General features: G+C 37.0%; 1 protein-coding gene across 4 annotated transcripts in view; it reads left to right on the plus strand.

Annotated features, from left to right (window-relative positions):
- Positions 1 to 15,461, plus strand: part of SEC63 (SEC63 homolog, protein translocation regulator) — a 68,851-nt gene that overhangs the window by 19,187 nt on the left and 34,203 nt on the right. For 3 of the 4 annotated variants that reach the window (XM_036248607.1, XM_036248609.1, XM_036248608.1), the window contains 5 exons: positions 1,547 to 1,659; positions 6,172 to 6,233; positions 6,793 to 6,851; positions 11,513 to 11,563; positions 12,970 to 13,078. In XM_036248607.1, coding sequence (XP_036104500.1) covers positions 1,547 to 1,659; positions 6,172 to 6,233; positions 6,793 to 6,851; positions 11,513 to 11,563; positions 12,970 to 13,078 — 394 coding nt within the window. Of the gene's footprint in view, position 1; positions 84 to 1,546; positions 1,660 to 6,171; positions 6,234 to 6,792; positions 6,852 to 11,512; positions 11,564 to 12,969; positions 13,079 to 15,461 lie in introns of all 4 variants that reach the window. The other variant, XM_036248610.1, reaches the window with a different exon arrangement.

A 15,461-nucleotide genomic window follows, 5' to 3' on the forward strand; every position in this document is an offset into this window, starting at 1 on the left:
GATGTTGATTGCCATCCTATTAAGAATTGATTTGTAATTGCTAAAATGTAAGAATATTTGAAGATCAGATGAGAAATTAGTGAGTGAGTATACTTCTAAAAGACCTGTGTAAAATGGGTTTAATGAAAAGTTAAAACCAGGAGACTTATGTATGTTAGTTGGATGATTAAAATCTTATGTCTCTGTGTTAGTTGACAGTAAGGTAGAGTGTTAACTCTTTATGTCTTACAAAGAACTGGTGTCATTGTCATAGAAATTTACATTAACCTTGGGTGTACTCCTTGATTGAACTTGATCTCTTGATTGAACTTGAGTGATGGGTCCCAAAAGAAAATTAGTCTTTCAGGTATATCAGTGGAAAGTTAGAACTGAAATGAATGCTAGAAGTCAGCTAGCCTTTTTTTCTCTGTACCGCAGGCTGACGCTCCAACCGCTGAGCCAAACTGGCCAGGGCAGCTAGCCTTTTTTTTCTGTTGGTGAAAATGAGCTCAGGAAAATGTGTATCTTGTCTAGGATCCCATAATTTCTTAATAGTCAAGCTAAATCTAGTGCTCTTTCCATGGTTTCCCCAAACCACTTCTTTTACTTGAGTCTCTGCTCAGTAGATGGCTTGACCCAGAGAGTTATATAATACAAAGTAAGGAGTGTATTTATCTTCTGGTTTTTTGCTTTGTAGAATGAAAGTATATCTATCATTTGTTTTTCTTTTATTGTGATTATCATGGTCATCAAGAGATTTTAAAGACTAAAAGGTTTGGGGGCAGTTTCATGCTATGAAAAATCATATGAAAAACATTAATAGAAAGTGAGTTTAAGTAGGAAACAACTAAGGTAAGCTTATTAAGCATTTACTTAATATTAAAATATTGAAAAGGAGATGAAATCAGATATTATTTATTTTATTTCTTAGAAAGGAAGTTAATGTTTGATTGAAGGTTTTATACAGCTAGACTTAATTTACCATGATCATTCTTTGATATTTAAATGTCACTATCCTTTTATTTTATTTAAATATGCATTACAGTTGACCCTTGACAGCTGGGGGTTACGGTGCTGCTGGTCCTACCCAGTCAAAAATTTGAGAATGAATTTTGACTCTCCAGTTAGGAAAACAGTAGTTTAAATCTGAGGTTGGGAAACTGGTTGAGAATGGGAAAATACTGTTTTTGACCTGCAGTTAATTGACTTCGCGATGTCAAATCTGTGAATACTAAACAAACAAACAAACAAACAAACAAACAAAAAACTCCACTTATAAGTGGACATATGCATTTCAACCTATGTTGTTCATGGTTTCATTGTCATGTCATCAGCGCCTAGTGCACTACCTGGCACATAGTAGGTGCTCAATAAAATAAATATATTGGGCAAAAGAAGTGTATTTTAATTTAAAAAGTACATAGGGTGAAATTTATGGGATAAAATACAGGATAACTTAATTTTCTCTTTCTGAAAATATTGAGTAATTCATATTTTAAGTTAAAAATGGGATGGATTTTGTTTTTACAGCATTGCATTTTTACTAAAACAAACCTTTTCCTTCTAGGGGGCAACAGTAACAGAAATTAAGAAACAATATCGTTTGCTGTCGCTTAAGTACCATCCAGATAAAGGAGGTGATGAAGTTATGTTCATGAGGATAGCAAAAGCTTATGCAGCGTAAGTATCATAGGACTCATTACATATTTTTAAGAGTGGTAAAGATAGTTTTCTATTCGAATAAAATAGTTGTCATATACTTTTATTAAATTCTGACCTCACATGCAGAGTCCGTCATTTATAGAACTGCCTATAGCAACACTAAAATGGTAATCCAACTAAACGTTAATTTTAAGGAACTTGATGTAGTGCATTTGCCATATGAAGTTGGTTAAATTATGTAGTGATATGTTAATGGAACTTCTTCTAAGCATCCTGATTAGAAGAGGATATACTTATTTCTGTTTTCATTCCTAGGCTTTTTTTTTTTTTTTTTTAATCCTCACCTGAGGACATTTTTTTTTGTTGTTGTTCAGATAGAATGGGAGGGAGAGAAAGGGAAAGAGAGAAACATCGACGTGAAAGGGACACATTGAGTGGCTGCCACCCGCAGGACCCAACCAGGGCCGGGGACAAACTGCAACTGAGGTACATGCCCTTAGCGGGAACTGAACCCGGGTCTCTCTGGACCGCAGGCCAATGCTCCAACCGCTGAGTCAAACCGGCCAGGGCTCATTCCTAGGCTTTTTATAAGGCTAGATCGATTTCTCTTCTTTTAGCAGTGTAGCTTGTCTCATTTAAACTCTAAATAAAGACCAGTTTAATTTTTGGGAAACAGGATGGAATATATAAAAAAATAGAAGTAGTTATTCTTTGAGCGTTACTGTTACGAGAGAGAGATTAGCTGGATTCTTTAGGATTTGTGATAGTTATATCTCTACACAGCTCTTATGTTGAATTAAAAAGTAAAATACAAACAAGATGTGTGTTTTGTGAGGACTCAGTGAGCTAATTTTAAAAATATAAATAAATAATAGGATATTCAGATGTAATAGCAAACTGAATGACAAATGTTGGGGAAATGTTATCTTACTCATGTGCTTAATAAAAATGTGTCTCCTCTTTCCCCTTTCCTGTGGATTGCTTGTTATCTATATGAATGTGATTCTGCAATTCAGGAGAATCTGAATTATGTTCTACATTTTTCTTTTCTGCACAGCAGATGCCCTTCAAATCACTGTTTTTCTATTGGTGCCTCCTTTTCCTCTTTTTGATTGTATCTCCTTCAAGAACTCACATTATGCAAGTATTGCAGTGCCTTAGTTGCTGTTTTCAGGTAATTTAGGAAGAACTAAAGATTTCCAGAGGAAGTCATATAGACAATATTATTTAATTAGTAGTTTTAATTTTAATGCAATTATTTTATTTGTCCCTAGTTTTCAGGTATCATAACATTTTCAAGTTTATGAGTTTGTTCAGGTTACTGGCAGTCTGATTTTTTATGATCACTATGGTCACTATTCTAAAAAGTACACAGAAAAGCCCTGGCCGGTTTGGCTCAGCGGTTAGAGCGTCGGCCTGCGGTACAGAGAGACCTGGGTTCGGTTGCCGCTTAGGGCGCGTACCTCGGTTGCAGTTTGTCCCCGGCCCTGGTTGGTCGTGCGGGTGGCAACCACTCAATGTGTCCCTTCACGTCGATGTTTCTCTCTCTCTCTCTTCCTCTCTCTCCCTCCCGCTCTGTCTGAACAAAAAATGCAAAAATGTCCTCGGATGAGGATAAAAAAAAAAAAAAAAGTACACAGAAAAATAAAATGTGGCCTTTCATTTGAACTCAGTTACATGATCAAGATACAGAATGTTTTGTAAGACAGATGTCTTAGTTGATGGTCTGTATCACACAAATGGAGAAGTAAATGATTATGGGACCCAGACTTTGAGATCTTGTAACTTGTATAACTAGATTAGATAAAACTGTTAAATTTACTAAATATAAGTTCTGACTGATTGAATAGAAGTTCCCATCTTATGTGTAACTCTATAAGCCTAAGTATAACTCAAGCAACTTTTGGAATGCAAAAGTTACAGGTTTTGATCTACAAAACTTTTTTGAATTTCCTTTGGTTATTCATATTTCTCTTCCCTTGTTTGCCCATTATTATAAACTAGTTGGGTCATTCCTATTTATTCATACCAGATTTTAACTTAAAGGAAAGGGGGTCTGGCCCTGGCCGGTTTGGGTCAGCGGTTAGAGCATCCGCCCGCGTTCCAGAGAGACCTGGGTTCGGTTCCCGCTAAGGGCATGTACCTTGGTTGCAGTTTGTTCCCAGCCACCCCCCCTTGCTTGGGGTTGTGGGGGTGGCAGTCAGTCGATGTGTCTCTCTCACATTGATGTTTCTCTCTGTCTTTTCCTCCCTCTTTCCCCCTCACTCTATCTGAAGATGAATGTAAAAAGTGTCCTTGGGTGAAGATAAAAAAGAAAAGGAAAGGGGGTCTCATTATTTTTGAGGAGTTAGATCAACTTTGAATTTTTTATTTCATTCTTCTGGATATGGTTGGAGTTTGGCTTTCAGGTGTAAAACCTAATGGCAAGTTACTTTGTAAGAAGTGGGGAGCAGAGATGTTACCTTAAAGGTATTTCAACTTTTAAAAAAAAAGTGTTTTTATGTGTTTGTACACATGGATATGTAACAGCTCTACACAGCCAACTCACAGTCACCAATATATAATTTAGTGAAAGCATTCTCTAGATCAGATTTATAATCTGGGGTCCCCTGAAATTGTATACAGAATTTATATGTATACACACACACACATTTAAATATTTTTATTGGATTTTAGAAAGAGAGGAAGGTAGAAGGAGAGAGAGAAATAACAATGTGAGAAACACCGATTCGCTGACTCCTGCATGCCCCCAAATGGGGATTAAACCTGTAACCCAGACATGTGTCCTGACCAGGAATCAAACTGGCAACCTTTTGGTGCATGGGACAATGCCCAGACAACTGAGCCACATGAGCCAGGGCTGTGTGTGTGTGTGTGTGTGTGTGTGTGTGTGTGTGTGTGTTTTGTTATTCCTCACCTGAGGGAGGGATAATGGGGGGGGGGAGTGAGAGAGAGAAACATCAAAGTGAGAGAGACATATCGATTGGTTGCCTCCTACACACACTCTGATCGAGGCTGGGAATTGAACCTAGAACCCAGGTACATGTCCTTGAACAGGAATTGAACCCATGGCCCTTCAGTGCATGGGCTGACACTCCAGCCACTGAGCCACACCAACCAGGGCTGTACATTTTAAATGTGTATGTATTCCCAAGCAAAAGAGGCACAGATTCCATTAGATTAATACTTGGATTTATGATACAATCTCTCACCTCCAAAGTTAAGGGATATAATTATGTTTAGGAAACTTGATACTCATTGAATTAAAAAAATAATATGTTAACATTATTGGGCTTGTTTAAGCTTATTATATATGAATGAACAAATCACCTAGCTTTTAAGTACTTTAAATCTTAGGAATGGTATTATACTGAAGCATTAATAAGTGGCAAAGAAATCACTGACTTTTGAAAAACCTGATGAGTCCTTTTATTTGAATATTCAGCATGGTGCCTGTCACTTAGCAGTTGTAAAAGTTGGTTTAATGAATGACTTAATGAAACTATAATCAAGTATGGTTGCAGGCTAAAAATCAAGTGCTTCTATCATGTGAGCTGTGCTTTGTTTTACGAAATCTGAGGGCATTGTCTAAAGAACAAAACAGTTTTTTGTGCTGCCATCAGCAGAAAAGCAGAAGACAGAGATAATTATTTTGGGGAAAATCATCTAATTAGAAGACAGAATATTGAGAGAAAAGCTGGAGTTTTGGGTGGGGTATACAGTTGCACAGGTAAATTGGGGAGGGATGGATGATGGGGGGGGGGGAAACATCAAAGTGAGAGAGACATATCTTTTAATGTTTTCTTAACATCTATACTGGGACCTGGAATAAAACCACTCTCACTCTCTAGCCATTACGCAGGTGAGGGATAATATTTATATTTAGGTTAAAAAATATTTATATTTAGGTTAAAAAAATCACTCTGTAACTTTTATACATATTACCTGAGTTAGGAAGCTGTTGCTTTAGCAGGTTATTTTCCTAATCCTATGAACAATTGGCTTAGGAGAAACTTGTGATCTCAGTACAATGCAAATGACCTTTTTCATAGGAATGGAGTTTTATAGATGTTTTTCTTTTTTTGTTTGATAATTGGTACCAGTTTTGGAGGCATTATTATTATTAATTATGAATTAATTTTATATTTAGAAAATAGGTTGGCTATATCATTATTGAAGTGTATACATGCTCATTGAAGAAATTTTGGAAAATGTATGAGCATATAAGAAAAAAAGGCATCTATAATCCTCCCTGCCTTCTTAGAAAGTGTATTAACCTTTAAAGTTTCACCTCCTGTCTTGAAGTGGCTAAGCTTGCCAGGAGTTTGTATCAAGTCTCAATAGTTAGCATTTTCTGTTAATCCAGAATTCTTTGCTTCCCTATCCCCCCCCCCCTTTTTTTTTCTGATTTCAGAGAGGCTTCTCTTGTCTTTAGGAAATGAGTTGGTTGGTTAATGGAGTTTGTATGTTTTAGTATTTATTTTTCAGATGGGGCTTTCTAACTATTAAACTTTGTTCTTTTGATGCTAGTTTAACTGATGAAGAGTCCCGGAAAAATTGGGAAGAGTTTGGAAATCCAGATGGACCTCAAGGTGTGGTAAATGATGATTAAAACATACTGGGGTATGGTACATATTATTAAATTGTTAATTAGATAGAAAATAATATTTTGATTTTCTTAGTTTGAGTAGGAAAATTACAGTTATAGGGAGGGATTTAAACATACATCTAAAATGAGTTCCCTTTAATTAATTTTTAACTTTATTTCTAGAGACTAGTTTAGAAGATAGAAGTTAGGTTGATTTGATGCGTAATTATTGTCATTCATCATTTCCAATTAGTTCATAAAAATTGGATTAAAAGAATGTTTTCTTAGCTGATTTTAAACATTTTTCTCACATACTCATAGTGTTTATATAAACTTGAAATATGAAAGACTTTAGATATTTTTTAAGAAGATAAAATTTATGTACTTAAATTGAATTTTTCCTTCTGGAAAAATTTAGTGTCAGATATAAACTATATCCATTAACTTATGTAATGGCAAAACACATAGTAAGATGATCTTTCTTAGTTTTTTGTGGGAGGAGTAAAAGGGAGAATTTTGGGATATAAATAAAACAAAGTACAGAAATATTCTTTCTATTTTAGCCACAAGCTTCGGAATAGCCCTGCCAGCTTGGATAGTTGACCAGAAAAATTCAATTTTGGTGAGTGCATTTAAATAAAACACATTATAATGTATTTGACATATCTTGGATATATAAAGAGAGCTGTTACAATGAAAATATTGGTATGCTATTTTTAATTGAACTGTATTGTGAAACTTTTTACAAAAGACTTGGTCGCCTTTATTAGGTTGTTGGTTTGGGGCAGTGTGTTCTAAGTGCAGTTTTAAAACCTTAAAGTTGTGATTTTCTTTTGGAGGCAGTTTCAGATCAAGTCTTGGTGTGGGGAAATACTGTTTTTTTTTTTTTTTTTTGCCATTAAGTCATTTTTCAATTATAGTTAAAATACCATATTATGTTAGTTTCAGGTGTACACTCAGTGATTAGACATATAACTAAGTGATCATCCTGATAAATCTTGTACCCATCTGACACCATACTTAGTTATTACAATATTATTGACTATATTCCCTATGCTGTACTTGACATCCCCACGTGACTATTCTGTAACAACCAGTTTGTACTTAATCTCCTCTCCTTTTTCACCAATTTTCCCAACCCACCTCCCATCTAGCAACTGTCAAAATGTCCTCTGAATCTATGAGTGTTTCTGTTCTTATTTATTTTGGTTTTTAGATTCAATTGTTGATAGACATGCATTTATTGCCATTTTATTGTTCATATTTTTTATTTTTTTCCCACCTTCTTCTTTAAGAAGACCCTTTAACATTTTGTATAATACTGGTTTGGTGGTGATGAACTCCTTTAGCTTTTTCATGTCTGGGAAGCTCTTTTTCTGTCCTTTGATTCTAAATGATAGCTTTGCTGAGTAGAGTAATTTTGGTTGTAGGTCCTTTCTTTTCTCATCACTTTGAAATTTCTTGCTACTCCTTTCTGGCCTACAGAGTTTCTGTTGAGAAATCAGAAAAATCTGACAGTCTTATAGGAGCTCCATTGTAGGTAACTAACTTTTTCTCTTGTTGCTTTTAAGATTCTTTGTCTTTATTTAACCTTTTGCATTTTAATTATGATGTGTCTTGGTGTGGGCCTCTTTGGGCTCATCTTGTTTGGGACTCTCTGGTTGTATGTCTGTTTCTTCACAAAGTTAGGGAAGATTTCTGTCATTATTTTTTCAAATAGGTTTTCAATTTTTTGTTCTCTCGCTTCTCTTTCCTGCATCCCCATGATGCGAATGTTGGTATGCTTGAAGTTGTTCCAGAGGCTCCTTCATTTTTTTGGGTTCCTCTTTCTTTTTGCTCTTCCATTTGGGTATTTTTGCTTCCTTATGTTCCAAATCACTGATTTCTTTTATTTTTTTAATGTTTTTATTGATTTTGGGTTTTTTTTCTTTTTCTTTTTAGAGAGAGATAGGAACATCAGTGTGAGAGTGGAACATCGATTGGCTGCCTCTTGCACGTCCCCCACTGGGGATTAAACCCTCAACTCGAGGATGTGCTCTGATAGGGAATCGAACTGGGACCTCTCAGTCCTAGGGACTATACTCAGTCCACTGAGCCACACTGACCAGGCTTGATTCTGTTTTTTTAAAAATCCTCGCCTGAGGATATATATATATTTTTTTCAGGTAGTGGGAGGGAGGGAGAGAAAGAGAGAGAGAAACATGGATGTGAGAGAGACACATTGATTGGTTGCCTCCCACAGGGCCGGGGATCAAACCCATGACTCTTTGGTCCTCAGTCTAATGTTCCCAGGGGTGGGGAACCTTTTTTCTGTCAAGGGCCATTTGGATATTACATAACATCATTTGCGGCTCTTACAAAATTATCAACTTAAAAATTAGCCTGCTATATTTGGTCAGGCTAATTCAGTGAGGTGTGTGATGTTAGCTGGTATTGATTTTGCAGGCCTTATAATACCCCGTGGGCTGGATGTTCCCAACCCCTGCAAAACTGGCCAGGGCCTGATTTGATTCTTGGCTTCATCTACTCTATTGTTGATTACCTGTAAATTATTCACTTCAGTGTATACTTCATTTCTGACTGGTTCCTTTTTATGGTTTCTATGTCCTTTTTCATGCTGTTGAAATTCTAAATTCCTTATAACCTTTATTTTGAACTCTGTATCTGGTAGTTTGCTTTTTTGCTTCCAGTTCATTTAGTTATTGTTTAAAAATTTTTATTGATTTTTGTGTTTTGCTTTTTATTAGAGAGGGGAAGGGAGGTGGGTGGAGAGAGAGAGAAAAAGAGAAACATCAATGTGCCCTGACTGAGAATTGAACCTGCCACCTCTGGTGTACGGGATGTTGCTCCAACCAACGGAACCACACTGGCCAGGGCTCATTTAGTTATAGTTCTGGAAATTTCTCCTGTTCTTTTATTTCTCCTGTTTCTTTTTCGCATTTTAGCTGCTTCCCTACATTTATTTCTATGTATTAGGTAGAGCTGCCAAGTCTTCTGGACTTGGTAGAGTGGACTTATGTCCTGTAGGACCCAGTGGCATAGCTTTCCTAGTCACCCCATCACCCCAGTTGGGCACTCTAGGTGTGCCCCTGTGTTGGCTGTGTGCATTGTCCTGTTGTAGTTGAGCCTTAATTGCCGTTGGTGTCATTGGGCAGGATTGAGCCCTCCACCCCCAGCCATTCAGCTGCGAGGATTGGTTGTGACTACAGCAGAGGGGCTGCTGTGTAGGAACCAGCCCTACAAAGCAGGACTTGTTTCAGTGGGCTTTGGTGCTCACTGAGTTTGTCTCTTGAGTGTGTTGCTTGGAGAGGTGGTGGGATTGTAATTTGATGTGGTCTGAAGCTGTCCACCAAATGTACTGGCTCTGGGGCCTCCCAGGAGGTCCAAGGTCATACACTGCTTTTGCCTCGCCTGGGGCCAACCTGGCGTGAGCTGCAGAGAGATCTGCAGATGGCTGCTACTTGTGCTGGGGCTGGGCCCACTTAGCAAGAGGTACAGGGCATGCCAAGGCTAGATGCTGCTTGTTTTCAATTTGTGAACTTTAGAGAGATTTTAGGAGGTACCAGGACAGGTGGTTTGTATGGAAAAACTACCGGAAATGGCTTGGTTGGGCCCTCAAGTTGAATAGGGCAGTTTCAGGGAATCATCAGAGTGGGGTGAACAGTGTGAGCTAGGTTGATGGAGGTTCAGATATGGCACCTGCCTACTGGGTCTGTGAGGTTGGAGGGGGTCTCAGAAAAGGAATGGTGGCCTCTGCCAGCACTTTAGTCTGGCAGAAAGCTGCCCCTCCAGCTCTCGTTCTGATGCCAGATAATTCATTTCCTTCCTTTATGTCCCTGGTGCCTTTCAAGCTGCTGCCCCGGTGCTGGAGCTCAGAGGGAGAGTCCGAATAAATCCATGCTCAGGCCCGTAAGAGGAACTGTGTGGGACACCGTCTCACTCAGCCACAATCCCCACTGGTTTTTACAGCCAGATGTTATGGAGACTTCTCTTCTTCTCACTGGAACCCTGGGCTGGCTGGCAGGGGTGGGGTCTGGTGTGGGCTGGAATTTCTCACTCCTAGGGGTGACCTCTGCAGCTGAGATAGTTCTCCTGATTTTTATCCAGTACATGTGGGTGTGGGACCAGCCCATTTCATGTCTCTGCGCCTCTTACCAGTCTTGATGTGGCTTCTTCTTTAAATCCCTAGTTGTAGGTCTTCCATTCAGCTATATTTCAAATGGTCCTGAATGATGGTTGCTTTGTAGTTTAGTTGTAATTTTGATGTGGTTGTGGGAGGATTTGAGTACCACATTTACCTATGCTGCCATCTTGACTGGAAGTCCTGGAACTACTGTTTTTATGGTATCTATATTTATCCCAAGTTGTGCTCAAATTTTAAATTATCCTTCATTTCACATATACCCAGGCTAAATTAATTTTAATGTATACTAAATTTAATGGTATATATTCCATATGGTACTTCAGGAGGCAGTAGAAATCAAACTTCAATCATTTATAGATGCTGAACTCAAAAACATCAGGAATTTCTATTGTTCAGGAATAGATGATTTCCTACTTTCTTGAAAATAATTATACAGGAGCTGTCTTTGAAGTAATAAAAACCAAAATCCATATAGTCTATAATTTGTTTTGAAATAACTATTTAATGTTATTTTATGGCTGATTAACATTTTTTATCTTAAGTGGTTTTAGTTGCTGTATGTAAGTATGTTTACCATGCCTAGGCTTACTTTGGGAATACTAGAGAAGAGGAAGATAGATAGCAGATAGAGATCAAGCAGTAGGAGAAAAATCTGAGTCCAGTAGACTTCACACAGAACATTATGAAGTTGCTCCTCGGTATTTAGACAAAGGAACCAAGCAGGGTTCTATTATTATTTATTTCCATGGCACTGACCACTTGCCAAGGTGCAGGTATATAAGTACTTGACTGGAAGGGAAGTATAATTTTTGCTTTGCTGCTGTTATGTGTAGAGCAAGTGAAAAGGTAATTTATTATAGTGGCAAAGAACATAGGTTCTAGAGCTGGAATGCCAATCCTAGCTCTCACCTACTAGCTGTGTGACCTAGGACAAGCCATGTAACCTATATATGCTGCAGGTTATCTGCAAAAGGAAAATAATGGTACCTTCCCCTCAGAGAGTTTGAAAATAAGAATTAAGTGAAATAATACATGAGGAATGCTTTTAATTGTGCCTCTTCCAGGAAAGCCTCAAAATAAGTGTTCATGGGGTTATAATTTGCCTGATGAAGACCATTATTTTTTCTCTTCAATTCTAGGTTTTACTTGTATATGGATTAGCATTCATGGTTATCCTTCCGGTTGTTGTGGTAAGTTCTAGCTCTTCTTGTTAACGTTTTTTTGGAAAGGGAATTGGTGGCATGCTTTGAAATCTCCCTGTAAGATTGTAATTTGTATTGGAATGTAATCCATTGATCCTTGAATTTTAAGAATCTTGTATTCAGTTATATTCAATCTTATATTTAAAGGTGACATCACTTGAGTATGTTAAAGTATATTTCCTTCCAATTGAAAAGTTACACACAACTGATAATAATTCAGATGTATTTAGAGTTTAAAATGAGTCTTCCTTCACTACCTCCCTCAACTTGATTTCTCTGTCAGAGAAAATTACTGCTTTTTTTTTTTTTTTATCCTCACCCGAGGACATTTTTCCAGTTTCTGTTCAGATAGAGTGGGAGGGGGAGAGAGAGAGTGAGCGAAACAGCGACGTGAAGGGGACACGTCGAGTGGCTGCCACCCACATGACCCAACCAGGGCCGGGGACAAACTGCAACCAAGGTACATGCCCTTAGCAGGAACCGAACCCAGGTCTCTCTGGACCATAGGCCAATGCTCTACCACTGAGCCAAACTGGCCAGGGCGAAAATTACTGCTTAAGTTTGGTGTTTTCCCTTTTAAATACAGAGTGGGGGCAAAAGTAGATTTGCAGTTGTTAGTACACGAAACAGAGTTTATTCTTGTATTATTTATTAATCGTATTATTTTCCATACGAACAAATGTAAACCTACTTTTGTCCCACCCTGTATTTTTCTATGCATTTTGTATACATACACACATTAAAAATAATCTTACTATATATATTGTTTTGTGACTTTTTTGCTTCAAATATTAGGGGCACAACATACAGAGCAATCTCATTTTTGAAAACAGCTGCATAGTACATCAGTATGGAGATACATGAAGTTTATGATTTTATTATTTATTTTATGACTGGTGGAGGTTCTTTCTGCTCTTACAGTTCCTGAGTCCTGTAGTGAGACTAGTAATTAACCTGTTGTGCCTTCTTCATAGGATTGTTTTGTGTGAGGTTCCAGTTGTATGAAATAATGTGAATGAAAATAGTATATCAACTAAAAAATTGCTTCTGCATTTATTAAATATTTACTGAAGACATGCTGTGTCAGGAACCAGCTTGTTACTTATAATAAATAATGGGTTTTTATTCCCATTTTGTCTTCAAACATTATCTAGCTGAAACTTAAGTTTTAATGATATATATGTAGTGAGGTAGGCTGATGTTTCAGTATCAGGCAGTATAAATATTTCCTAAATCATTCGTCATATGTAATGAAGGCATTTATTCTAAAGCTGAGGTATTTTTATTGGTTTATAAACATTTAGAAAATTTGACCAAAAACATATTTTATATCAAACTAACATTTATTTTAGTTTTAATGCTTTATTTCTTGTTTAATTTTATTTGTGTTTTAGGGGTCTTGGTGGTATCGCTCAATACGCTATAGTGGAGACCAGATTCTAATACGCACAACACAGATTTATACATACTTTGTTTATAAAACCCGAAATATGGATATGAAACGTAAGTAGATTTAAGTAACTGACATTATTTTCTGAGTCATTTATGTGGAGTTGATATATTTTGAACTAGAGAAGTTCTGTTTTACAGTTTTATAGGTACTCAGTTTGTATACCTAAAGCTGGAAGAAAATGCTGACACCCTTTATCATATTTCTTGATCTATTTCTATTATTTCCATCTACCCAGCTGCATGTGTATATGTATATGTGTGTGTGTAATTTTTTTTACCCCCCCCCCTCAGAAATTTTATGTTAAAACTTCTTGTGGGCTAATTTTAGAATAATACTAGCTAACATTTCTTGAGTATTTGTTATGTGCCAGGCATTACTAGGCACTATACATGTAGTAACTCATTTAATCTTTGCTATGCCCTCATAAGTAAGTGCTGTTTCTAAGCACATTTTAAAGTTGAGGAAACTGAACCCAAGGATACACAGGAGGCAACAGCCAGGATCAAACCCAGGCAGTCTGGTTCCTGAGCCATAAACCAATACATTATATACTGTATTAATTGTAATAAAATGAGTAGAGGTCTTGGGTATGTTGAAAGAAAACTGCTAGGATATTTCATTCCCAGAGTCTTACTTTAAAATTTTATATATAAAAAAGAAGTACTATCCTAAATACTTTCTTTGACCGTATAAAGCTAGCACTGTAAATTTTATCCCTGCAATATATAGTATTGCTTTTCAGATCACTGCTGTGCAGAAATCATAGACATCTTTCTTCTGCTCCTTACAAAGAAAAAAGATACAAGTTTTAAATTGTGCCTCACTGGAAGATGCATTTTTTTGTTCCAAAACTTAAATGGACTTTTCCATATTTTGGATTTGCCAATTTTACTCTCTTTCTTGATAACCAGAAAGAGACTCTTCAGGGTCAGTGACTATATGATTATATTTCTGAGGAATGAGCAGATCTTTTATTTCTGAGTGAGTGAAGGTTACTTTCCCTTATGCACACATATCACTCTTCCTTATGCTGGATTTAAATATTAGTGTAGAACTATTTTCTTAACTATTTTCTCATGTTTGTAATCTGTTATAATGTGTTTTTTGCATCAGTGATCTTGATTTTTGTTTCATTTTTAGCCTTATACAATTAATTCTATTAAAAAACCATCATTTAGCTGATGGGTTTGGTTACATATCCTTTGTTACTTTAATGTTGGCACCATTTAAATGTCTATCTTAGGAACAGTTTTCATGAAAATATTTGAGGGTAGTAAGAATAATAACTCACGTATTACTGTGCTTATTATGTATCAGGCTCATGTAAAGAAACTAAGGTCCATAGAGAGGTGAAGACTACGTCATTTAGCTAGGAAGTGAAAACTCCAGGGCTTATACCCTTAACTTCTATGCTGTCCTGCTGTTTGTGAAGACGTTGCATGTATTTTCTGTTGCAAAGTGAGATTGCTAACTCTAGTGCCAGTTAAAGAGTTTGTATAGACTAACAAGAGTAATGGCAGTGTATACAGGTGGGGAAAAAAGTTGGTTTATAGTTGTTCATATGGAAAATATAATAATTAATAAATAATAATACAAAAATAAACTCTGTTTCATCTATTCACAGCAGTAAACAGTCTTTTACCCCATTCTGTATGTGGCTGTGAATTGTATATTTCTTTTGTTCTTTCTTTTTTAATTTTTTGAGGGAATGTAAAGGCTGGGACAGTGAAACAAGGAAGGGCTTAGCATAGAAGAAGCAACAAGAAAGCCCAGGCTGGGCTGCCTTAGCTCACTGAGAAGACAGAGAAAGGGGGCCTTGGAGACATGTTCAGGGGGTTAGCCTGGGACAAGCTGCCAGGGCCCATTGCTCTCCTGGTTGCAATGTGGGGGGGGACCCTTAGAGTTTAGGACATGGGTGCTTGTGGGGGAAGAAGAGGGGAAAGAAGAAGGGGAAGGGAATGGTGTGGGCTGCTCCCCAGAGGGAGAGCATGTCTCAAATCATGTATTTCAAGGAACACTATTCCCCCAAACCCTCCAGAGTTCTATAATAAGTTTCTGTAAATGACAGTATATTTTATTTTACTGAAGGCTCTGAGAAGTGATAAAGTGAAGAAACCTAAAACTTTTTAACTCATTATTTATAAGCCATATTTAACCATGGGCAGCCCCCCTTTTCTCACATAACATTAATACCACATGGAATATTTAATGCTCTATAGAAAGTCTCTGTGGGACACATGCTTAGGTCTAGAAACAGATGTTATTTGAAGTGATTTTAATTCATCTAGTTGCTTTGGAGTCCTTCACTTAATGTATACTTCTATTCACTTGTCGTGGGTAATATTATGCGTGTTTTAAAGTGAGAATTTTTTATGGGAGAAATTAATACTTGTTAATAGAGGAGTTCACATGGCTTTTAAGCGCTGTGTGTGG

The sequence above is a fragment of the Molossus molossus genome, unplaced genomic scaffold (assembly GCF_014108415.1).
Source record: "Molossus molossus isolate mMolMol1 unplaced genomic scaffold, mMolMol1.p scaffold_m16_p_8, whole genome shotgun sequence".
In the NCBI taxonomy this organism is placed as follows: domain Eukaryota; kingdom Metazoa; phylum Chordata; class Mammalia; order Chiroptera; family Molossidae; genus Molossus; species Molossus molossus.